Source organism: Bos grunniens, chromosome 5 (genome assembly GCF_055505025.1).
Source record: "Bos grunniens cultivar Pamir isolate PY7600 chromosome 5, Bosgru_T2T1.0, whole genome shotgun sequence".
In the NCBI taxonomy this organism is placed as follows: domain Eukaryota; kingdom Metazoa; phylum Chordata; class Mammalia; order Artiodactyla; family Bovidae; genus Bos; species Bos grunniens.
The window spans coordinates 41,156,313-41,182,611 of NC_141169.1; the positions used below are offsets into that span (position 1 = coordinate 41,156,313).

Below are 26,299 nucleotides of genomic sequence, written 5' to 3' on the forward strand. Positions count from 1 at the left end.
TCTTCTCACCTTTGGATTCATATTCAGTTCTTTGCTCAAATCAAACCACGTATGAGCCACATGAGAGTATGTTTTGGTTAGTCTTTATACATTTAAGTAAAATTTCATGACACATCAGGTTAATATTGCCATTTATAATTCCAGGAGCACTGAAACACCATTTGACATGAATATTGTTTTCTTCCTGTTTGTTGCTGTAACTTAACCTCCTTTGACAAGGCTTTAGAAAGCATGCCTAAAGTAGAAAGTTTATGACTACACATTTTTAGTTTCATTGTGAAGAGTTGAATCATGTTAAGAGCTACCTGCTTTTCTTCTCTGGACCATTCTGACCCTTGAATTACATTTTTTTTTTTGCCTATGTATAAATAAGTAAAAAATGTTCACTTGTTAAGCAAAAGTATCTTGCAAAAACTTAGATGGTTTTAAATGAGTAAATGTGGAATTTGCCAAGCTTTCTTTGTTTTGTTTGATATTTGTGACAGTATGTAAAAACTGATTTCTGTGATAGAAAACCTCAGAAAAACAGAAAACCTCAGTAAAAGAAAGATAATCTATGAACAGAAAGACAAGTTGTAATACAACTTGTTGGAATGGATTTTCAAAAGATGTATAATATTTTCATTTATTCTTCCACAAATCAGTTTTAGTAACATATTAGCAAATTTATATATAGCATATATTATCAAATCTCACAATAAATCCTTAATTTAAAAACCTTAAGATGTTTAAATTATTGAAAACCATTATGAAAATAGATTTTGTAATAAATAAAGCTATCTATACTGTATGTTAGGTTATTTTACTGAAATATGGAAGGAAAGATTAAGTAAAAATGTTTTACAGTCTACTATTAATGGAGACAACTGAAAATTACAACAGATGGTTACACTAGTGCTTTGGAAATAAAAACATATCTATGAGGTATCATCTCATGCCAGTCAGAATGGCTTCTATCAAAGAGTCTACAAACAATAAATACTGGAGAGGGTGTGGAGAAAAGAGAACCCTCTTATACTGTTGGTGGGAATGCAAACTAGTACAGCCAATATGGAGAACAGTGGAAATTCCTTAAAAAACTGGAGATAGAACTGCCATACGACCCAACAAGCCCACTGCTGGGCATATACACCAAGAAAACCAGAATTTAAAGAGACAGGTGTATCCCAATGTTCATTGCAGCACAGTTTACAATAGCCAGGACATGGAAGCAACCTAGATGTCCATCGGCAGATGAATGGGTAAGAAAGCTGTGGTACATATACACAATGGAATATTACTCAGCTATTAAAAATAACTCATTTTAGTCAGTTCTAATGAGGTGGATGAAACTGGAGCCCATTATACAGAGTGAAGTAAGTAAGAAAGGAAAACACCAATGCGGTATATTAACGGATATATATGGAATTTAGAAAGGTAATGATGACCCTATATGCAATACAGCAAAAGAGACACAGATGTAAAGAACATACTTTTGGACTCTGTGAGAGAAGGCAACGGTGGGATGATTTGAGAGATTAGCATTGAAACGTATATATTACCATATGTGAAATAGATGACCAGTCCAAGTTTGATGTATGAAATAGGGCACTCAAAACCAGTGCACTGGAACAACCCAGAGGGATGGGATAGGGAGGGAGGTGGGAGAGGGGTTCAGGATGGGGGAACACATGTACACCCATGGCTGATTCATGTCAATGTATGGCAAAAACCACCACAATATTGTAAAGTAATTAGCCTCCAATTAAAACAAATAAATTAATGTAAAAAATATCTATAGGACTTACCTACAGTATCTGTGAATTGGTTAGGTGGCATAGAAACATACAATTGCATCACAGGAAAGATTTGAATTTGCATTTTTCCATGAAAGTATGTTTCTGCTTGAAGGTATGAGGAAGATGCATTGAAGATCTGTATTTTGTCTGTTAAAGTAATAATTTATATTAATAGCAATAATTAATATGTTAAACAGTTTTTATTTCTTAAAATGCCTGTATACTGAATATATCTTTTAAAACAGAAACATTTATAACATAGTTAAAAATGGAATAAAGTAATGCATTTTACATTTATAATATTTTAAGTGATATCATTAAACTTACCTGAATAATAATAACCAAGATTTCCAAACTTGTCATTTGTGACTGTTCCATCTCTGTTGAACACGTATTTGTCAACTTGAACAGACTAATATTTAAAGCATATTGTTAGTTCATATTAATTTTCAATATGAATACATCTAAGTATAATATTAATAAATGAACCTAAAATTTTTCCCATAAAGCTTCACTGTAATAGACTAACTTATAAATGTCTAAAATAGTAAACATTTTTAAAGCATTTCTTATATCAATTCTTAAAGGAGGATTATAAAGGACTTTTCAGCCCTGATTTGTAGACGAGGAAACTATGACCCAAGAAGATAACTTGAATTTCCAAAGGTCAACCCACTTATAAGTAGCAAAGATCAAGCTAGGTACTCTCCCTCCCTATGTAGGTCATCTCCAATTAAAATGGTAGTTCCAAATACATGAAATTCTAAGCAAATATAACTGTCTTCTTAAAAGGGCCATAGATTTTAATAATCTAGTAAGTGGAAAAGGTTGACCTGTAATTAGCACCTTAGTTATGTGCCTATGTTAATTTCAATATTCGTAAGGATCCTTAGAGGGCTTCCCTGGTGGTTCAGAGGTTAAAGTGTCTGCCTGCAAGGTGGGAAACCCGGGTTCAATCCCTGGGTCGGGTTCAGTCCCCTGAAGAAGGAAATGAAGAAGGAAAGAATACCACTCCAGTATTCTTGCCTGGAGAATCCCATGGACAGAGGAGCCTGGTAGGTTACAGTCCATGGGGTCGCAAAGACTCGGACACGGACAGGACTGAGCGATTTCACTTTCACTTTCACTTTCTTTCAAGGATCCTTAGAACTATACAGGTCTTCCAGAGACTTTATCAATCTCATTTATGGTTTTAATTTCATAGTAAAGCCTCTCTTTTTCAACCCCCAAAATTCTGAATTTGTAGAGTAATTGACTCAAGTTTGCTTTAGGAAGCTGATAACTTACCGAATTCAAGAGGAGTGTAACACTATTTAAGCATGTTCCTGACTGACCACTTGGACATGGACGAAGCTCAACACTAATAGACCAATCTTTATCCTGTTAAAAAAATACATTTATTAAATGTTTATTAAAATGTCATTGAATATATGCTATTACTATGTGATTCATTCATAAAGCATATTTTCATTTTTAATATGCAAAAGGCTTACATTCAACCACTCTGCTTTGAAACTAGAAATCTAGTTCAGTCCATGGGACAGTCTAGGATTGGCCAAGAGTTTTACAGATGGTCCAAGTATTTTGCATAAATATAGACTATCTAAATAGTCTATGATTGGTGGATTCTCTCATTAACCTTTTTTTTTTCTTTAAGCTTTACTTTTCGTCTTGTCTCTATGGGAATTGAGATAACACAGCTTGTTTATTCTCTGGAAAGTCCATGATATTAACTTAAATCCAAGGAGAGAAGCATTTAATTTATAAACCCATAATATAAGTCATGTCAAATATTGACTTCCAGTTCTTATTTCAAGATTTAGGAATCTCTAATCTATATAAAGCAAATATTCTATATATTTTTGTGTATTTCCCTCTCACTTTGCCCATCCCCTATCCTCATGGATTATATGAAGAGTATGCAAAAAAGGAAAGGAGATTTGGAAAACTAACTTTTAATAACAGTAACGACATTTTTCAGACACCAGTCCCCATCTCTCACTTCAGGAGTCACAAATTCTACTCATCTTTGTTCCTGACCAGGAAGATTAAGTAAAATTGCTTATTCTCATGCCAGTTAAAGGCACAACCTACAAAATGGAATCTGTCTTTTATTGAAATTTAGATTATTTAAAATTTTAATACTGAAAAGAGTTTAAATGTAAGGATAACCTCTATCATACTGTTATAAAACTAAATATTATTATGAAACTAAAAATAAATGTAAAGGAATAATGAAAAAAGAGAAAAATACTTTATGGAATGTAAAAGTTAGTTTCATTTGAAGCACTGGTGAACACATACACAGAAAAGTAGAAAAGGAAATCTTTTCCTGATATATTTAGAAAATTAATAGTAATAAAGATTTTGATTATTTTAGTTTTAGCAAAGAATTTCTAAGGAACATGGGTAATAACGATTGTCAATGTCAACATGTGACACAAAGCGGATACTGAAATACACAACCAATGATTGAATGGTTGTTTGTTTTTTTTAAATAGTAAATAGAGATGAAGATTGTGTTTTAAACTAGAAGAAAAAGCTTGGTGTCTATATCAGTTTTCTCAAGTGTTGCAGACTATTACATACATGGATGGCCAAAAAGTGACAGTTTCCAGGATGGTTGTATTTAACGCCATCAAAGGTGGTAATCAAACTTCCTTCTATCTTACATCTTCCAGGGCATAATGTTTTAGTGCACGACCACTTTGCTTCTTGGCATGTGCTGTTAAAATGCAATGGTCATGAAAATCAATTACATTTTCTTTATGATAAATAGTACAACATAAAAAAAAAAAAATCACAACTTAAACTAAGACATCTAGTTAAGTTTTATTACACCATCTTCATTCCCCTTCCAACATCTCAGCCTTGATAAAATGTCTTTCAGACGATGGTATCCTAGTAATTTGTTTTGTACTATTTTTTAGTCTCTCAGTCATGTTTGACTCTTTGTGACCCCATGGACTGTAGCCTGCCAGGCTTCTCTATCCACGGGATTTTTCCAGGCAAGATTATTGGAGTGGGTTGCTATTTCCTTCTTCAGGAGATCTTTGTAACCCAAGGATTGAATCCATGTCTCCACACCTCCTGCACTGCAGGAGGTTCTTTATCACTGAGTCACCAGGAAGCTCTAATTCCATTGAACAAAATAATAACTTCCGCTTGCTCTGCCCAGTATAATGTGGTCTTCCACATTGCAGACAGATTCTCTACTATCTGAGATACCAGGGAAGTCATAAAGAGACATATAGCTATTGATTATGTGAAATGTGGCTTGTCAGGACAGAATGAGATCTTCTGTAAATGTAAACTACACGTAGACTTCTAAAAATTAACACTGAAAATGATGGTAAATTCTCTCAACATTTCATAATAATTTTATTCTGAAATGATAATATTAATATTTGCATACGTAAAGTTGTGTTGTTTAGTTGCTAAGTCATGTCTGACTGTTTTGCAGCCTCGTGGACTGTAGCCCGCCAGGCTTGTCTGTCCATGGGATTTCCCAGGAAAGTATACTAGGCTGGATTGTAGTTTCCTTCTCCAGGGACTCTTCCTGACCCAGAGATCAAACCTGCGTCTCCTACATTGGCAGATGGGTTCTTTAAAACTGAGCCACAGGGGAAGCCCATATGTAAAGTACATGAATATAATTAATTCCATTTGTTTGTTTCTTTTTGCTTTTTAAAAATAATCAACTGAAAATGTTAAATTACATATGCAGATCATATTTGTGACTCACATTATATTTCTCTTGAACAGCAAAGCTATACACATTCAATAAATTATAGTTCTTGTTTTCCATAATCATTATTAATATATTATTATCAGACTAACAGTACATTGCCTATTTACCGAGAAAATATTACAGTAAAAATGATACATTAGTTTTCATTGAGTCAGATTATTCCCCCACAAGGACAAAGTACATTTCTAGAAAGTCTCTTGAATTCCTGCAGGTATTTTGAGTTCCAGAGAAAAATCATAATGAAGGATAGGGAAAGCTCTCTGGTCAGCGTTTTGTTCCTGAACTTAAAAGTAAGAATCGCTTTCTTTCTGCCCGTGGATGCCGCCGAGAAAGCATCGGTGAAGTCTTCCCTGCCTCCACTGCCGTCATGTCTAAATCAGAGTCTCCCAAAGAGCCCAAACAGCTGCGGAAGCTCTTTATCTGAGGATTGAGCTTTGAAACAACCGATGAGAGTCTGAGGAGCCATTTTGAGAAATGGGGAACGCTCACAGACTGTGGTAATGAGGGATCCAAACACCAAGCACTCCAGAGGCTTCGGGTTTGTCACATACACCACGGTGGAGGAGGTGGATGTGGCCATGAATGCAAGGCCACACAAGGTGGACGGAAGAGTTGTGGAACCAAAGAGGGCCGTCTCAAGAGAAGATTCTCAAAGACCTGGTGCCCACTTAACTGTGATAAAGATTTTTGTTGGTGGCATTAAAGAAGACACTGAAGAACATCACCTGAGAGATTATTTTGAACAGTACGGGAAAATTGAAGTAATTGAAATCATGACTGACCGAGGCAGTGGCAAAAAGAGAGGCTTTGCTTTTGTAACCTTTGATGACCATGACTCTGTAGACAAGATTGTCATTCAGAAATACCACACTGTGAATGGCCACAACTGTGAAGTGAGAAAAGCCCTGTCTAAGCAAGAGATGGCTAATGCTTCATCCAGCCAGAGAGGTTGAAGTGGTTCTGGAAACTTTGGTGGCGGTTGTGGAGGTGGTTTTGGTGGGAATGACAACTTTGGTCGTGGAGGAAACTTCAGTGGTTGAGGTGACTTTGGTGGCAGCCGTGGTGGTGGCAGATATGGTGGCAGTGGGGATGGATATAATGGATTTGGTAATGACGGAAGCAATTTTGGAGGTGGCGGAAGCTACAATGATTTTGGCAATTACAACAATCAATCTTCAAATTTTGGACCCATGAAAGGAGGAAACTTTGGAGGCAGAAGTTCTGGCCCCTATGATGGTGGAGGCCAATACTTTGCCAAACCACGAAACCAAGGTGGCTATGGTGGCTCCAGCAGCAGCAGTAGCTATGGCAGTGGCAGAAGGTTTTAATTACTGCCAGGAAACAAAGCTTAGCAGGAGAGGAGAGCCAGAAAAGTGACAGGGAAGCTACAGGTAACAACAGATGTGTGAACTCAGCCAAGCACAGTGGTGGCAGGGCCTAGCTGCTACAAAGAAGACATGTTTTAGACAATACTCATGTGTATGGGCAAAAAACTCGAGGACTATACTTGTGACTAATTGTATAACAGGTTATTTTAGTTTCTGTTCTGTGGAAAGTGTAAAGCATTCCAACAAAGGGTTTTAATGTAGATTTTTTTTTTTTTTTGCACCCATGCTGTTGATTGCTAAATGTAATAGTCTGATCATGATGCTGAATAAATGTCTTTTAAAAAAAAAAAAAAAGTAAGAATCAAGTTATTCAACTAAAAGAGAAATAATCTACACTATCTTTGACACATTAAAATCCACTCTCAATCAAATATAGCTTCACCAATGTAACCTCATATAAAAATTATTTGAAAAGGGTTGTTTGTAATTGTATATTTTAAAAATATTCTTGAAAATTAGCATAATTATTGTTTCATTATTATAACCATAATTTTGTATCATTCTTTCCTCTGTTTTGCAACCACCAATTGGTTTACTATTCAAAACATTATTTCAGTTCCTAAAAAACATTATCTTTTAAAGATACACAGAAATCTAATATATTTTACATGAAACACACAAAAATTCCTCAAAAAAATGCAAGAATATAAGCACAGAAAATGCCAAGAGGTTGAATTTTGTTTCTGAAAAGTTTAAGTGTGGATTTAGGGAATTATTTCAAGTTACGCTAATACATTAATATTATTTCACTATCAATAAAATATAGACAAAAGACACACACATACCACAGAGAACCACAGGAACCTTCGCGGACTTCTCCTGACTGATATACCTTTCCATTAGACTCACAGGGACAGTCAGACTTCAACACACATCTCCCTTTCTCTCCAATATCATCCAATAGATAACCTAGAGTACATTATATAAGATTAATCTCAACACTATACTAACATCAGTAAATTCTCAAGCAATGTATTGAGAAATCACTTTTGAGGTTGTTCTTTCAAGTGTAAACATACACTTAAAATTATCATTTCTATTTAAAAAATTTGAAAACTGGCAAGGGTATAGATAACTTTAAGAGCCACAGAGTAGTCCTATTGAGCCCAGCATAGGACTAGGAGATCATCTGTGTAGTATTATACAGATAGAAATGTACATTAACTTTAAAAATATCTCTACCCCTCCCTTCCTGTATGTTAGAAGGATCGATTATGAATAGGTGATAATTTATTCAATAAATATCTTGTTAGAAACAAGATCTCATTTTGACTGTGTAACTTCATTTTCAAATGTTTTACCTTCTGGGCAGGTGCAGCCACTCACACATTCAGTGTCTTGAAAAGGAGCCACATTAGAACAAGTTGCAGGATTTGAGGGACCACATTCTTTGTAGATATGTTTTTCTGGGCAAATAGGTTTTTCTGGAGAAATATAGAAATATGAATACATAGAAATCAGAGGAAAATAAATGTGATAAATATATAACATTCTAATGAGTATCTTTTAGAGTAGGAGTCTAAATTTCAAGATATAGGTCAATTTTTAAAGATACTCAGTAAGTTATGCCAATTTCCTATGCATTACTTTATGATACAATATTTAATTTGAAGAAAATATATATTACATAGTATCATTTTGCCTTACTTTGACATTGATATTGTATTTATATTTTAACTTATCAAGATTGTACTAAGTATAAAAGAAAAGTATATTCAGATTTAATGAAACTCATTTAGATTTTCTAATTTTCTGAAAGAAAATACTTAACCAGTCAACATACTTTTGATAACTTTCTAGTTATTTTTATGGAGATTTAACAGAGTTTCACAAAATTATTTATTTTTCCCAGTGACTTTTACTAATTATAAAGTCTATAAAGTCTCTAATTATATATTAACACAAAGCACTTATGACAAGTCACTCCACAAAAATGGACCTCAATTTCTTCACAAGTACATGTCAGAGACAAGACCTTTCTTTCACCCATGAGGTTCCTCCCAGGAGTTACAGATATTTGAGAAAATTGCTTTGAGACACAGCTCAACTTTAAATGCTATAGAATCTTCTTGATTTGGAGTCTACAATACATTTAAAACCTACCACAAACCACATCAGGATCATCTCTCCAGGATTCAAAGGTGCCAGGACCATCTGAGGCACAGAGGCGGGACAATTCTGAGTAAGTGTCACACGTGGATGTTCTGTCTCTACTTTGGCAATACTCGTCAATACAGATCATTTTGTAGTCACTGGATAAAGTGCTAACCTTTCCACATTTCTCAAAATAGGTTCCAATAATTTTGTTACAGTACTGCAAAATAAAGCATGAAGTTTTATTAAAGGAACAGGAAAATGAGGAATAAAAGGAGTACTTAGGGAAAGATAAGCTCAGAGAGGGGGTGTTTGTACAATATCCTGTAGCTTTGAAAGGGAAAGTTCTTGAACACTGATTTGAAATGGGGAGTTTTGAATTATTACAGTTCCTATAGTGACTGCTAAGTGAAAATTTCACCTCTGATAATATGTAGTGACTTAAAAATTGTACCTAATTTCATCCAAAATTTCTCTAAAGGTGACATGAAGTTCAGAACTCAAGAAAATGGAAAATATGAGAAAAGAAAAGATTGTCCATGCCAGAGACAGGGATAATGGATGATTGAAACCACAACAGACAGAAGGGTATTAGCCCTTTAGCTGTCAGTCTGCTTATATAATATTTGATGAGCAAACAAATAAAATAGACTGATTCTGGGCTTTCTTGGTGGGGGTCATGTGAGCTCCTCTGGAAACAGCATATTTGTTCTCATGTTGGTTAAGGAAATAAAGACATTACTGTCAAACAAAAAAGTTTTAAAAAAATTTTTTGCAAATTTTAACATGTTTTAATTAACACATAGCTGTTTTCTATTTTAATTATGTTTGTTTTCAGAAAAATACAAAAGCTGCTGCTGCTGCTGCTAAGTCACTTCAGTCGTGTCCGACTCTGCGACCCCATAGACAGCAGCCCACCAGGCTCCCCCGTCGGAGTGGGTTGCCATTTCCTTCTCCAATGCATGAAAGTGAAAAGTGAATGTGAAGTCGCTCATTCGAGTCTGACTCTTCGCGACCCCATGGGCTACAGCCTACCTTCTAGCTAGCAAATACACAATTTCCACCAAGTAATCCCCAGGACAACTGATAACATTCTTCAAGTGAGGTATAAAATTAAGTGAAATGAAATCTCAAAGACTTTTTTTTTTACGAACTTTGGTTGGCTAAAAAGTTTGTTTGAGATTTTCTGTAAGATGTTACAGAAAAACCCAAATGAACTTTTTGGCAAATTCAGTATTCTTCTTTGTGTATCTTTCTCACTAGGTAACGGGCTCTGAAGAATTGATGCTTTTGAACTGTGGTGTTGGAGAAGACTCTTGAGAGTCCCTTGGACTGTAAGGAGATCCAACCAGTCAATCCTAAAGGAGATCAATCCTGGGTGTTCATTGGAAGGACTGATGTTGAAGCTGAAACTCCAATACTTTGGCCACCTGATGCAAAGAGCTGACTCATTGGAAAAGACCCTGATGCTGGGAAAGATTTAGCGCAGGAGGAGAAGGGGATGACCGAGCATGAGATGGTTAGATGGCATCACCAACTCAATGGACATGGGTTTGGGCAGACTCTGGCAGTTGGTGATGGACAGGGAGGCCTGGCGTGCTGCATGTCATGGGGTCCCAAAAAGTAAGACATGACTGAGCGACTGAACTGAAATGAACTGAACAGGCTCCTTTAGAGCAAAAACTAGAACTTTGTAATCTCTAGGCTTAACACAATGTCTCATACATAGTCTTTAATATAACTTTATATACTTATCCCAGAGAAGGCAATGGCACCCCACTCTAGTACTCTTGCCTGGAAAATCCCATGGACAGAGGAGCCTGGTAGGCTGCAGTCCATGGGGTCGCAAAGAGTCGGACACGACTGCACGACTTCACTTTCACTTTTCACTTTCATGCATTGGAGAAAGAAATGGCAACCCACTCCAGTGTTCTTGCCTGGAGAATCCCAGGGACGGGAGAGCCTGGTGGGCTGCTGTCTCTGGGGTCGCACAGAGTCAGACACGACTGAAGCAACTTAGCAGCAGCAGCAGCAGCATATTCAGCTAAAACATTTGAGCAACCAGGAGTAAGTTCTCACACACTGTGCAACTACCACAACAGTAAAACGTAATACTACTACTACAGAGCTCATAATCTCATAGGAAGCATGTGAGAAAAGCATGAGGCATTTTTATAGATCATAAATTCTAACGATCAGCATTGGGTAAAAGAGAAAAGAGGAAGTAATTCTAACTGCAAAGATCAAGGAGCACTTCACAAGTAAGATAGCAGATCATCTTATACAACATTATGGCTTAATTTGCTTTGATAGAAGCTGACAAGGTGTTATAAATACAACATCCATTGTCAATAAAACATGTTTCTTCTACCTATACAGTGCATGCATATCTTGATCTTGAGAATTTTATTCTAGATTGAAATATGTATATGTGAAAATTCCTTCAGTCATCACATGAGTGCAATCTACCAAGTTCAACATTCAGAGAATCATGTTAAGTGCAGAAAATTAAAAGCAAATGATGAATATTTTCAATTGGTGTAGTCAAAAAATGATCTGCAACTTTTTCAGAAAGATGATAAAGTATACTGGAGATGACAATTCAGACTTGCTGTCTGGGGCAAAAGTAAGGGAGAAAGAGCAGAAAAGTAGTTCTTAGGAACACATTACAGAATTTCTAAACTGTGAAAGTCAAGCCAGTCCCCACTGAGATAATTATGGAGAGGTGAAGCATGTCAGTTTATAGGCCAACTAAAACACTGTTCAAAGGAAATTAGAATTATTATACTAATATATAGTAAGTATCATAATGTTATAGGGAAAAAATACTTATTTAAGCATCTACAGCTAGACTATAAGCTGAGAAACAGACCATATGGACATTGGTAAAGAAGCAGTTGCAGAATTCTAATAAGGTCTGTGTGTTAAGAAGAGAATTTTGGCTATTTAAACTGAAACCAAAGGAAATATTGCTGAAGTCTGCTATTAGATGAAATATAAATTTATTACCTGTACTCCATCTTCACAAACTTCATAGCTTTTACTAACAGCTTTCGAACAATCATCAGGAATTTTACTATCTGCAATGTGCTCATTGATATCATCTCCTTAAAAAGAAAGCAATGTTAACTTCAAGATATAATTATATATGTGCATTATTTTCAAGATAAATATAGACTTGACAATATAAACATTTATTTTAACAATTAATCATTCTTTATACAAAGGCAAATTGTTAGCTTTAGATTTATCCAAAATCAAATAATTGTAATTTCCTTTTGGGAGGGAATTTTCTTAGACAAATGCATTGAGATCCTACCTGGAGTGCTGTTGAAGTTACCACAAAGACCGCAAGTTGGATATTGCTTGTGAAGAGTGAGCTTTAAAAAAATTACATGTATGTTTATAAAATATTGAAAATATCTCAAGACAAAATTTAAACAAATGGAAAGACAGAGCCTCTTCATGTTCAATTTTACCTAAGCTGGTTACTTAGTAATATACAACAGAGTCTTTTCTAAATCATCTGAATTTAGAATTTGCAAAGATCTGACTTCACCTCTTACTGACTGTGTCTTTGGTTAGATTATTTAACTTTTATTATCCTGAATTTCCTGAGTCCTATTAACTGTAAAATAAGATTATTAACATTATGTACTTCAAGGTATTTTAAATATTAGATTATGCTTAGTACTGTCCTTGATACATACAGATTTCTCAGTAAACCTTATCTCTTATTTTCCTTGTATTATATTATTTTTATAACTGTAAGTAAAGAACAAAATGAACAGGACTATAAGAAAATCATAGGTGGACTTACTGAGAGTTTGTTGTTTTTGTCCCACATTAAAGACAGGATTCCTCTACGACTATTCAGAACATTATGTTCTCCATATTTTTTAATATGAATCAACTTATTGTTATATGGTATCTGCACACTGAAAAGTATAAAATACAGTTACACATAAAAGATAATAACAGTATTATTACATCAAAATTTTTCTGATAATTCATGTTTCTATATTTAGTATCATAAATAATACTTCTGGTAAATATTAAAGGTTTTTCTAGTCATTTCAGAAGGGACACAATGACTATTTTTCTGAATTTGGTAAGACTTTTAAGAAACAATGAATAAATCTTTGGGGCTCTGGAGAAATGAGCAAGAAGAAACTGGTTCGTTATAAGAATAAAATGATTAAATAATTTGAAATGTTCATAAGCAGCCTATCATATCTCATTTTCTTATCCTGAAAAGCATTCAAATACGTCATCCCTTCCAAACATAAATTGCTACTTCTAAAAATAATGGCCTAAGTTTCAGTGTATTGTTAAACCTCAAATTTTTATTTAGCATTAAACATACAAATGAAAGTTGAAATATTCTATTAGTTTCGTTGAATATGCATGTTGCCCCAAATCTAGACTCAAAACAGTCAAACAACAGAACTACTCTTTTTTTTAACCACCTTATTATAGGAATAAATCCCATATACAGCGAAGTCTTACATATGTAACAAGATTTTTTTCTAAATGTCAGTATGAGCACCAAAATAGGAAAAGAGTAGTGTATCTTCCCCAACCTTTTTCTCCCCTTTTTGATCAGGTTACTTCAAAATATTCTACATACTTTATTCAAAACACTATGACATTTACCTTTCACCATTAACTAAAAGTATATCACCAAAGATAGAGACATCATTGTTGTCAATTATAACTGTTATTTTTTCAATCTCACTATCATTGTTTCGTTTGATCTCAATATTGAAATCTCCTCCCGATTCAACACAGTGACGGCAGAAAGTATATGTGCATGAAGACTCAAAGGAAAAAACACGGCCGTTGAAAGCTTTATATGCTCCTTTGCCCCAAGTAGAAGCTTCACCTACAAAATATTTAGGGTCAAATATTCATTATTATTTAGAACAATTAATGTAGCTTCCATTTTTTATTTTTTAAGGGTTTATGTACCAAGAAAAAAATTCACTGAAAGGTACTAGTCTCACATCCATCTTAAATCTATAATTTTATTTCCTACATACTGCAAAATGTGTTAAAAGTAATACCTGAATTCTTGGAAATACCCAAAGTTGGCTATTCCTGCTAAAACAAAAGAAGAAAAGCATATTTTTTCCCCGTGGGAAAGGGAAATTGTCTCTATTGTGGGAGAGAATATATGGAGGGAGGCTGAGTTCTGCTTGTTTGTTTGTTTGGCTTTTTATAGAGATAATCTTTCTAATGTTGTCTGAGTGGGTTACCATTAATATTGGATGTATCACAATTAAAAATTTTTTAAATTAATTAAAATGTGAAAAAATATTAAATAAGTGTAAATAAGTATATTCTTTCTATACATATATATGTGTATGTATATATATGTGTGTGTGTGTATGTTTATCTGTATGTATGGTGTGTCTGGGTATATAAAACAGATAGATGACTGGAAAATTTTTTAAACCAGTTTCAAATTTTCTTTACTTTGAAACCTCATTAGGTAGTGGCTGATGGACATATAAATACATATACAAATTAGAAATAAATCTATTACTTACCAATAATTGCATTTGTTTCGGAGTATTTTGGCGTTGCTTCTGGAATATGGGATCCTTTCTCTATTCAATATAATAAATAGATTACTTAAATTTCTAATATGTATTGGCTTTAAATATATAGAATATTTGGTCTTCTATGTGGGAATTTAAAAATTGGTATTGAAGACTATCCAATGGGTTTTTTATCCTAAATATATATTTTCATTTTGTGATGCTATGATTTGCCAAAGTCATATGCATGGTTATCTACGAAGCCCATATTTTTTCTTGGAGCAATCAGCTACAGTATGTTCAGACATCATTAACAGTTTATTCATTTTGGGTCATGGACAGTTAATAACGTATGCTGCATCCCTTACAGAATTATTTTTTAAACTTCAAAAGTAGAACTTAGTGGCCTATTTTTATTGGAAGATACTACCCAAACAGGTCCAAGATAGATTTATTAAACCAGTCTACTGTCTAATACTAGTAACTCAATTATCCATATATTAAAAAATCAATTATCCTGATCAAAGGGAAAAATTCATAACCTTGAAACTTGGTTTCCCATAATCCTTTATTTCCAATGCACTGACTCTTTTATATGTGACCAAGTAAACACATGAAATCTTAGAGCAAGGTCTAAAAGCAAGCAACATAATATAGCAACAATTTTAAAAAGTGAACACTTTGATAGAATTTTAAAATATTTTTCACAATACCACTTATTGTATATCTTGAGGCCACTTCTCTTTATTACAGGCTGTCTAACCCAAGTTAGGTGAAAATAGATTAAATTCTGAGTTTATTTATAAAATAAACCTTTAAATACTATATCTAAAATGATAAATGGGAGGTTGTATTGTTTTATTTAGGATCTGTTAAGATAAAATTGAATGTTTCTTATTCAAAACTTGTTTCAAAGATCCAATTGGTCATCTAAATTATGGTATTCAAAGAGAATAAGCACTTAGAAGTTCAATATTGCATGAGAAACATTTAATAATATCAAGTTCCAGCAAATCAATAATCAAGAGAGCATCTTATAAATACATTTTAAAAACTGAACATTAAAAATCAAACTACCTGGAGTGCTGAGTGGTCCAGATGTACTGTAGTCAGATGAACTTGTGATACCTAATTAATACAAAATGATTAGGCCATTTCTGTTGTAATTTTATTTGGTAAAATATGAAAAGTATATTTTAAGATCTGATATATATATATCAAAGATCTAAATTCATCAATGGTGATGATAGCAGACTTAGAGCCACATGATGCTATATAAGAAAAACATTTTTATCAGCTTAACAACCTACTGGAGTAACAAAATTATAAGCCTCACTAATAAATGAACTGATACCAAATTAATTTATTCCAGATCAGTTGCTTAAAGCTTGTTCAGGTAAAGAGAAAAGGGTTGTATAGACAGAGTTCCAAGTCTGCTTTTCCAGTTTCAACCAAACTTACTCTCACTGTGAATTCTTTCACACTTGGGAAATCTAGGTACCATTTCAAAATGTCAAGTGCATAAAGGATTCAGCATTCATAGAAACTGGAAGTATTAAAATTACTAATCTAGATGAGCTGAGATGTTCAATCTCAAGATGTCTAATGTCAAGAGACATTAATGTCAAGAGATCCAGAACCTGCCATTTCAAAAGCACTAGATTTACTAGCATTAGATATGCTACTTGGGAGACTATTAATTAATAAAAGTCTGTCACCTAATTTGGAAAATTGAAAGCAGTTGAAAACTGACATCCAAATAGCAGAAAAATGTCAAATGGGCAACCACTCCACAATAGAAAGATAAGAGATAATTACCTCTTAGTACATTGCTCAGGAACAAAACCTAATAAATTTGAATACCTAGGCTAATGGCAGCAGGTCTGGGGTTCAGAATTTCAGTGTCTCTTTAACCATTTGTATCAACTGTACTTAAGCAAAATCAGTGACAATAAAGAATGAAAAATTCAAATATCTGAGTTTCACTGAAGTTTTGACCCCAAAATGTGTGTCCAAAGATTAAGAACAACCCAAAATAAAATTATTATTTCTGTATGATCAAATTCATTAATAGTTGGCTCTAACTGAGGCCAACCATTACTACACCACACTATATTTTTTGCTAATTATATTTTATTTTTTAAAAAGGTATTAACCTTAAATTTGAGTTCTAAGTATGAATTGTATTTTTCAGATGCTCACTGCTAACTTCATCAAAATAGTTCCCATAGCATATTAAGTGTTACTTTAACAATATGCAACACAAATTTCAATACTATTGAATCTCATGTTTCCATTAAGTGGAAATAATAAATTTTATGAGATTTTCAAAAAGGATGGATCTTATTTACTTTTCTCAGGAATGGACCTGTTAAAAAATACTTTAGCCATCAAGGCCAGATGCAAAATACAAAGTTCAAGCCCAACAAATCAACTGCCACTCTTCCACTTATGCAACTCCAAATCAGTTTCACATAAAGGCAACAAAAACTATCGCACACCAATATATTCATAACCACAAAACTAGTTCCACCTTCTAGACCAACATATTAAATTACTTTCATCTGATATCATCTAAAGATATTTCATCATTTTAGGACTTTGCATTGCTTTTTATATTTTATTAAGAAAAGTTACGATTTTCACTATTTTTTTTTTATAATTTACGTTAGAATCCTGCCTTTTTAATTAACAGAAATAAACCTCAATTCTCAAGTCAGGGGAACCAGATCCAATAACATCTTTTCCAGCATCACAGGTACCTGTACCACTAACGCCAGTTTCATCAGATACGTTTCGTCCAGAGGTACCAAGTCCAGCTTCACCCTTGTTTCCTTCACCACTTCCAGAATTAGAAGACCAAATGTTTCCTCCTAATGGAAAATCAAGATGTGATTAAAGAAATAAAGAAGGAAGCAGTTAATTTGGATTTCTTGGGAGTAGAATCCAGGTTAAGATACCTGAGCCACTGACTTCAGATCTAGGACTCAAGTATTCAGCCTCAGCAGATCTGCCACTACTCTTTCCATTCGCACCAATTTACTGACTCTAAATCCCTATTGGTCAGATGACTCCAAACTGAATCCTGAATCTTCAGAAATGCCACTAAAATATTCAGCCTCATTTCTTGCATTCTTTCCAAATACAAAATGATGGTCAAAAGAATTATTTCAAAGCATATCGTGATTTAGAATTATTCCATGCAAAGACATTAACCATCAAAACCTATAGCACTGGAACTAGAGTCCAAAGAACCACCTACTCCATTTCTATCAGTCTATACCACTATGATCACTGTCACCGAATCAATCTGAACCAGAATCGCCAAAACCAAATTGAGTTCAGCCCTTCTTTTCTCCCTTTCTAAAGCTAGAAATCCTTCCCTCTAGTGGAAAAATTAAAATGTTATTTTAAAAAATAATGAAATTTTGAAATGCATTTCAATTTTACTGAAAAAAATCCAGATTAGGAGAATGCCCGAGTCATGGGCATTGGTCCTGAGATTCATGGATCCAGGCCCAATGGACGTTGCCACCCCATTCTATCAATCTGCTGCCTCCAAATTCCTTTTCACCAAAGGTCAAGCATCAATCCCAAATTTCCAAAATTATCACTGCTTGTTCATCCCTACTTCTTACACTAGTACTCCTATCAGAATATCAAAACTTTGTTACCAGAATATATTTAATAAATGTTATGATTCAGAAAATTTTTTTCCAAAACTCTTTACTTCAAGTCCAAAATAAAAAGATTCACACTTTTGAGCCAGCAGAAAAAATCAAAATATTATTAAACAATATAATAAACATTTGGAACTCAACTGGATTTCTCAGGAAGGAGACTGAGAGGATACCTGAACTACTGGCATCAGAGGCAAAGCCTTTGAGTTCGTCCTCAACAGATGCACTGCCACTCAAGCCATCCCCTCCAAGTTCATTGATTTCCGATCCCTGTTGACCAGAAGACCCTAAATTGGATTCCAAATTTTCAGACCTATCACCAACATCGGTACTAACACTTCTCAAACTGGTGTCACCTGCAGAATATAAAATGGTTGTCACAGAGTTTATTGAGAATATTTTATGATTCAGAAATTTATACATGCAAAAATGAGATATCAATACCTAGATCACTGGAAATGGATCCTTCAGATCTAACCACTCGATTTCCTTCAACTGTTTTGCTACTAAAGTCACTGTCACCAAATGAACTTGAACCAGAAGCTCCAAAATCAAATGCAGCATTGACACTTCCAGCTCCAACTTCCCAACCAAAAGACCCTGTTTCAACTGATGAAAAAACAAATCAAGATATTATTAAAATTTAATCTTTAATAATTAATTTATTGTAAGATATTATTTAAATGAAAGTGTTTCCATCACTTAATTTAATTAACTTAAAATTTTTCAGAATGAATCTTGATTGGAATACCTAAGCTACTAACATCAGACCCAAGATCTTTAAATCCAGCCCCAACAGATGCAGTGCCACTCAAGCTATCCCTTTCAAGTTCATCGATTTTCAATCCCTATTGACCAAAAGACCCTAAGCCAGTTTCCAAATTTCCAGAGCTATCACCAACAAAGGTATCACCACTTCTCAAACTGGTGTCACCTGTAGAATACAAAATGATTGTCACAGAGCATACTGAAACATTCTATGATTCAGAAACTTGCATGCACAATAATGATATATCAATACCTAGATCACTGGAAATGGATCTTCCAGACCTAGCCACTTGATCTCCTTCAACTGTTTTGCTACTAAAGCTGCCGTCACCAAATGAACTCGAACCAGATGCTCCAAAAGCAAATGCAGCATTGCCTCTTCCAGCTCCAACTTCCCAACCAAAAGACTCTGTTCCAACTGATGAAAAAATAAAAATGTTATGAAAATTTAATCTTTGTTAATTAGGCTGTTGTGAAATTTAAAGAAAAGTGTTTCCACTACTTAATTCAATTAACCTAAAATTTTCCAGAATAAGTCTTTATTGGAATACTAATGACAGCAGACTAATGACTAATACGGTTGTCAGCTAATGAAAACAGAACCAAAACCTTTAAATCCAGCCCCAACAGACATACTGCCACTCAAACTACTCCCACCAAGTTCATTGATTCCAAAACCCTGTTGACCTAAATTGGAATCCAAATTCCCAGAGTTATCACCAACAGAGGTATTCAAATGTATTTTAACCAATTAATTAGTTTAACCAATTAAAATTTTTTCTGGAATGAGTCTCAGTTGGAATACCTAAGTCACAGGCATCCAAAATCTATGGATTTACCCCCAGCAGATCCCTTACTGCTAATTTCACTCCAGTCAGCTCTACTGATTTCCAATTCCTTTTGACCAGATGTCCCCAAACCAAATGCTAAATTTCCAGAGGCATGGCTACTAAATTTAGCCCCTCTTCTTTGCTAGTGCTGTCTGCTGAAGTTAAAAAAAGAGACTGTCACCAGGGAATATTTAAATACAACTTATGAATCAATACTTTTCATACACAAAACCTAAATAGTAATATATAGATCACCAGAACTTGATTTTCCAATGTTCCTATTTCTTTTAAGACTACTGACACCAACTCCACATGAACCAGAATCATCAAGACTAAATCCAATTTAACCCTCTTTTTTACCATCAAGTCCAAAATCAAAAGGAAAATGGAAAACTAAATGGAATATTAAACTGTTACCAGGAGAAATAAACAAAGGATATAAATCATTTATGTTTTTTCTTAATAAAGTCTGAATCAGAATATATGTTATTAAAGAGAGAGCCAAAGCCCATGGATTTATGAACGAACTTCTTCCCATTCATTCTATTTCCATCAGTTTCCACATCTTTTAAGATAATTTGCTCTGACACACAAAAAAATCTATATTTACTGTACTTTAATGAACCTCGGTTATGTCAATGACTTTAATTTCCAAATATAAATTGATATTTATCTACAACTTTTGATATTGAAAATATAATATAAAACAATATTGAACCACATTTTGAAATAAAAACTACTGCAATAAAATTTAGCACTTTCGTTTTGCTTATCACCTTCTAATTCTTGACCATAGATATACACATTTGACAGTTTCAAACATTCTGACATTCCTTTCAGGACAATCAGTTCAAATACGAGTAATGGAACTTAAAAATTCAAAAAATCATACAAAAACATGAGACCAAAAAGGTTTTGTTTCTTGTGACAAAACTTGGAAATAAGAGAGTTTAGGTGGCTTTCCCAAAGTCCACAAAAGCTTCATAGGAAAGACTATATAGAAACTGTATTTCTTCATTCCAGGTCCAAGCCACTTCATAAAAGCATTCATTCCACTTGCCTCTTCACTAAAATGTTTAAATTGATTTCTGTTGATGAAAGCACAGATCCTTTAAGAATCAAACGTAGTTTAAAAATCTAAGCACAGAAATTGAAACTGTAATCAGAAATCTTCGAGCAAACAAAAGCCCAGGTCCAGATGGCTTCACAGATGAATTATACCAAAAATTTAGAGAAGAGCTAACACCTATCTTACTCAAACTCTTCCAGAAAATTGCAGAGGAAGGTAAACTCCCAAACTCATTCTATGAGGCCACCATCACCCTAATACCAAAACCTGACAAAGATGTGACAAAAAAAAGGCCAATATCACTGATGAACATAGATGCAAAAATCCTTAACAAAATTCTAGCAATCAGAATCCAACAACACATCAAAAAGATCATACATCATGACCAAGTGGGCTTTATCCCAGGGATGCAAGGATTCTTCAATATCCACAAGTCAATCAATATAATACACCACATTAACAAATTGAAGAATAAAAGCCATAGGATTATCTCAATAGATGCAGAGAAAGCCTTTGACAAAATTCAACATCCATTTATGATAAAAACTCTCCAGAAAGCAGGAATAGAAGGAACATACCTCAACATAATAAAAGCTATATATGACAAACCCACAGCAAACATTATCCTCAATGGTGAAAAATTGAAAGCTTTTCCCCTAAAGTCAGGAACAAGGGTGCCCACTTTCACCACTACTATTCAACATAGTTTTGGAAGTTTGGGCCACAGCAATCAGAGCAGAAAAAGAAATAAAAGGAATCCAAATTGGAAAAGAAGAAGTAAAACTCTCACTGTTTGCAGATGACATGATCCTCTACATAGAAAACCCTAAGACTCCACCAGAAAATTACTAGAGCTAATCAATGAATATAGTGAAGTTGCAGGATATAAAATCAGTACACAGAAATCCTTTGCATTCTTATACACTAATAATGAGAAAAGAGAAATTAAGGAAACAATTCCATTCAGCATTGCAACAAAAAGAATAAAATACTTAGGAATATATCTACCTAAAAAAACAAAAGACCTATATATGCTGCTGCTGCTGCTAAGTCGCTTCAGTCATGTCTGACTCTGTGTGACCCCAAGGACTGCAGCCCACCAGGCCCCTCCATCCATGGGATTTTCCAGGCAAGAGTATTGGAGTGGGTGCCATTGCCTTCTCCGAGACCTATATATAAAAAACTATAAAACACTGGTAAAAGAAATCAAAGAGGACACAAATAGATGAAGAAATATACCATGTTCTTGGATCGAAAGAATCATTATAGTGAAAATGAGTATATTACCCAAAGCAATCTATAGACTCAGGGCAATGCTTATCAAGCTACCAACAGTATTTTTCAGAGAACTACAACAAATAATTTCACAATTTGTATGGAAATACAGAAAACCTTGAAAAGCCAAAGCAATCTTGAGAAAGAAGAATTGGAACTGGAGGAATCAATCTACCTGACCTCAGACTATACTACAAAGTTAGAGTCATCAAGACAGTATGGTACTGGCACAAAGACAGAAATATAGATCAATGGAACAAAATAGAAAGCCCAGAGATAAATCCATGCACATATGGACACCTTATCTTTGACAAAGGAGGCAAGAATATACAAAGGAGAAAAGACAATATCTTTAACAAGTGGTGCTGGGAAAACTGGTCAACCGCTTGTAAAAGAATGAAACTAGAACACTTTCTAACATCACACACAAAAATAAACTCAAAATAGATGAAAGGTCTAAATGTAAGACCAGAAAGTATAAAACTCCTAGAGGAGAACATAGGCAAAACACTCTCCAACATAAACCACAGCAGGATCCTCTATGACCCACCTCCCAGAGTAATGGAAATAAAAGCAAAAAATAAACAAATGGGACCTAATTAAACTTAAAAGCTTTTGCACAATGAAGGAAACTATAAGCAAGGTGAAAAGACAGCCTTCAGAATAATAGCAAGCAAAGCAACTGACAAAGAATTAATCTCAAAAATAGACAAGCAGCTCCTGCAGCTCAATTCCAGAAAAATAAATGACCCAATCAAAAAATGGGCTAAAGAACTAAACAGACATTTCTCCAAAGAAGACATACAGATGGCTAACAAACACATGAAAAGATGTTCAATATCACTCATTATCAGAGAAATGCAAATCAAAACCACAATGAGGTACCATTTCACGCCAGTCAGAATGGCTACTATCCAAAAGTCTACAAGCAATAAATGCTGGAGAGGGTGTGGATAAAAGGGAACCCTCTTACAATGTTGGTGGGAATGCAAACTAGTACAGCCACTATGGAGAACAGTGTGGAAATTCCTTAAAGAACTGTTAATAGAACTGCCTTATGACCCAGCAATCCCACTTCTGGGCATACACACCCGAGGAAACCAGAATTGAAAGAGACACCTGTACCCCAATGTTCATCGCAGCACTGTTTACAATAGCCAGGACATGGAAGCAACCTATATGTCCATCAGCAGATGAATGGATAAGAAAGCTGTAGTACATATACACAATGGAGTATTACTCAGCCATTAAAAATAATGCATTTGAATCAGTTCTAATGAGGTGGATGAAACTAGAGCCTATTATACAGAGTGAAGTAAGCCAGAAAGAAAAACACCAATACAGTATAGTAACGCATATATATGAAATTTAGAAAGATGGTAACGATAACCCTGTATGCGAGACAGCAAAAGAGACACAGATGTATAGAACAAACTTTTGGACTCTGTGAGAGAGGGCGAGGGTGGGATGATTTGGGAGAATGGCATTGAAACATGTATATTATCATATGTGAAACAAATTGCCAGTCCAGTTTCAATGCATGATACAGGATGCTCGGGCCTGCTGCACTGGGATGACCCAGAGAGATGGGATGGAGAGGGAGGTGGGAGGGGGTTCAGGATGGGGAACACATGTATACCCGTGGCGGATTCATGTCAATGTATGGCAAAACCAATACAATGTTGTAAAGTAATCAGCCTCCAATTAAAATAAAATAGATTTATATTAAAAAAAAACCCAGACAAAACAAAAAAAAAATAATAAAAATCTCTCCCATGAATTCCTCTAATGCTAAATCAGATTTGGTCAAAAATAACCATCAATTCCTGCTTTGCTAATTGATTGCTTTTTCTGTCAAAGAAGGAACTAAGAAACAACCTAGATTTCTGTTTCACTTGCAGCAAAATTAGAGCCAGCTAATCCATTTACTGAATTCACAAAAAATCCATTTTGGCCAGATGCACCCCAACAAATTCTATTTTTATCTGAAGCAGTGCCACTAAGTTCTGTACCACAAGAGACACTGTTGGCAAGACTATATGCTGAGCTGGTTTTCTTTACCATACAAAAATAATCATTATCAGAGAGAAGTTGCCTTCATTCATACTGTAAAAGAAATTAATCTACACTCACTGCTTGAACTAGGTCTTCATTATTATTTTGAATGTATCATCCCTTCCCCTCCACATATCTCTCCATATATAATTACACACAGTATAATCAGAGGTGGGCATGGCAGCCAATTTACCATGAGGTTTGAGAGAATTCCATAAGAAAAGTGATGCACTGGCTTCAGAGTTCATTTAAGATAAAGTTTCAATGTGATCTATAGAACATGAGCAAACAATTCACACCTCAGTGTTGTAAACAAGAGTAAATTTCTGTGTTGATTTATTAGTCATATTGAGATTGTCAATCCCAAAATAGATGACTGGACAGACAGGAAATGTTTGTGTCTTTCCTGTGGCTATTTTAACCACATCCCTACACCTAAAACTGCTATTCCCTTTTTAGTTATCACCACCTGGACTCAAATATTAAATTTTAATATAAAATATTGAAGTTATTTTCTTCACTGGATCTCCTTCTTCGTGACTTTTGCAGAGATACAAACTATAGAAACTTCAGGGAGCAGGTAAGTAAAGTAAAAGTTTGAATCAGCCAGAAGGAAGAAGTGTATTGAATCAGAAAACACATGCCTAACTTAAAGAAATTTAAATTTGTTTCTGATAGAACCAAAATTGAAGGCCACAAACTGCCTAAGAACCCTACTTTATAACATTATTACTTGGCAAATTGAGTATGTAATTTCACGAGGAATCTTGGTATTGAAAATGGATTGTGGTTGCAGACAGAAACATGAGTATATGTGTGTGTGTGTGTGTGTGTGTGTGTGTGTATGCGCGCGCAAGCGCATGAGTATGCTCTCCGTCGTGTCCAACTTTGCGACTCCATGGACTATAACACACCACGCTTCTCTGTCTGTGGACTTTTCCAGGCAAGAATACTGGAGTGGGTTGCCATTTCCTCCTCCAGGGGATCTTCCTGACCCAGGAATGGAACCAGCAACTCCTGTGTCTTATGTGTTGCAGGCAGATTCTTCATCACTAAGCCATCAGGGAAGCCCAAAACATGAGAGTTTGCACTAAAAATGGGTCCAGGAAGCATTTTAAATTATTAGTTTACAATTATAAAAATGATTGATCATCACGATAATACTAAGAAAGATAGTTTAAGAAAATAAAAATCATTAGGAAGAATTTAATGTAAACTTTGCCAAGATTCTCTTAAAACAGAATTCATTACTCTCATTGGCACTGGAATTAGTGTCTTTAAGGCCATATGCTACAAACAAAACAAAGATTATTAGATTATCCCAACTGGGAAAAAGTACTTCTAGGTCAGCATTTTTCTCCAACAGTACCTGCTGGAATGTCTTTTGACTCTAAACTATTAACCTCCCAAAGTTCTCTGACCTGTCTGCAGCAGTTCCTTGAGTGCTAAATCCAATGTTAAAGGGTGAACCAAACAAGAGATTTCTTTCTTCTGTTTAAGTCACCAAAGGATGAACTACTGTGCAAAAAGGGACTTACTGTGAATAACAGACATTTTTATATGAAAACAGTATTGCTGGCACAATAAATGTGATTAGATTACAATACTATGAAAAGCAATATATTATTTTGTGTAAGCACCTTTATTCTGGTGGTGCTGGGAATGACATACACCCCTTATTAATTTAATTACCATGTCCATATCTTTTTGTCATAGTGGTAAGACCTCAAGAAATAAATGAATAAAGTTGTAAAGATTTAATTGATATGTACTAGAAATTCTTCCTCTCATGGACAGGGCAGAAACCTCCCCATCTGCTTCCTTCTCCAGTACTAACCTCTGAGCTCCAGTGGTCAACCTTCTCCCATCATAATACTCTACCATGTTGAATTCACGCTGTCCTTGGTTTAGTAACAGCTTGTAAAATTAAAATAACATACCTGATTCTCTTTTCTGTATTTCTGCAAAGAAAAAAGATGAAAACATTTACTCATAAATTAACATTTGCTCAACTCCTTCAAGAGCTAGTTTAAATGTCATTTCAATGAGGCATACTATGACAATGTAA

At 34.6% G+C, this 26,299-nt stretch overlaps 1 protein-coding gene and 1 pseudogene across 2 annotated transcripts in view; one reads left to right on the top strand and one right to left on the bottom strand.

The window, feature by feature from the left end:
- MUC19 (mucin 19, oligomeric) overlaps window positions 1-26,299 on the bottom strand; it is a 130,393-nt gene that overhangs the window by 92,631 nt on the left and 11,463 nt on the right. Inside the window, 19 exon segments of the mRNA XM_086404318.1 lie at window positions 1,788-1,925; window positions 2,106-2,190; window positions 3,066-3,158; window positions 4,368-4,503; window positions 7,703-7,826; window positions 8,219-8,341; window positions 9,021-9,231; window positions 12,021-12,118; window positions 12,331-12,391; window positions 12,832-12,949; window positions 13,668-13,896; window positions 14,564-14,623; window positions 15,632-15,682; window positions 17,380-17,427; window positions 17,515-17,592; window positions 17,595-17,688; window positions 18,397-18,590; window positions 19,256-19,420; window positions 20,609-20,701. Coding sequence (XP_086260444.1) covers window positions 1,788-1,925; window positions 2,106-2,190; window positions 3,066-3,158; window positions 4,368-4,503; window positions 7,703-7,826; window positions 8,219-8,341; window positions 9,021-9,231; window positions 12,021-12,118; window positions 12,331-12,391; window positions 12,832-12,949; window positions 13,668-13,896; window positions 14,564-14,623; window positions 15,632-15,682; window positions 17,380-17,427; window positions 17,515-17,592; window positions 17,595-17,688; window positions 18,397-18,590; window positions 19,256-19,420; window positions 20,609-20,701 — 2,199 coding nt within the window.
- On the top strand, window positions 5,875-7,177 carry LOC147371802 (heterogeneous nuclear ribonucleoprotein A1 pseudogene; annotated as a pseudogene). Its single transcript, XR_015163765.1, has one exon. The product of XR_015163765.1 is annotated as a heterogeneous nuclear ribonucleoprotein A1 pseudogene (transcript).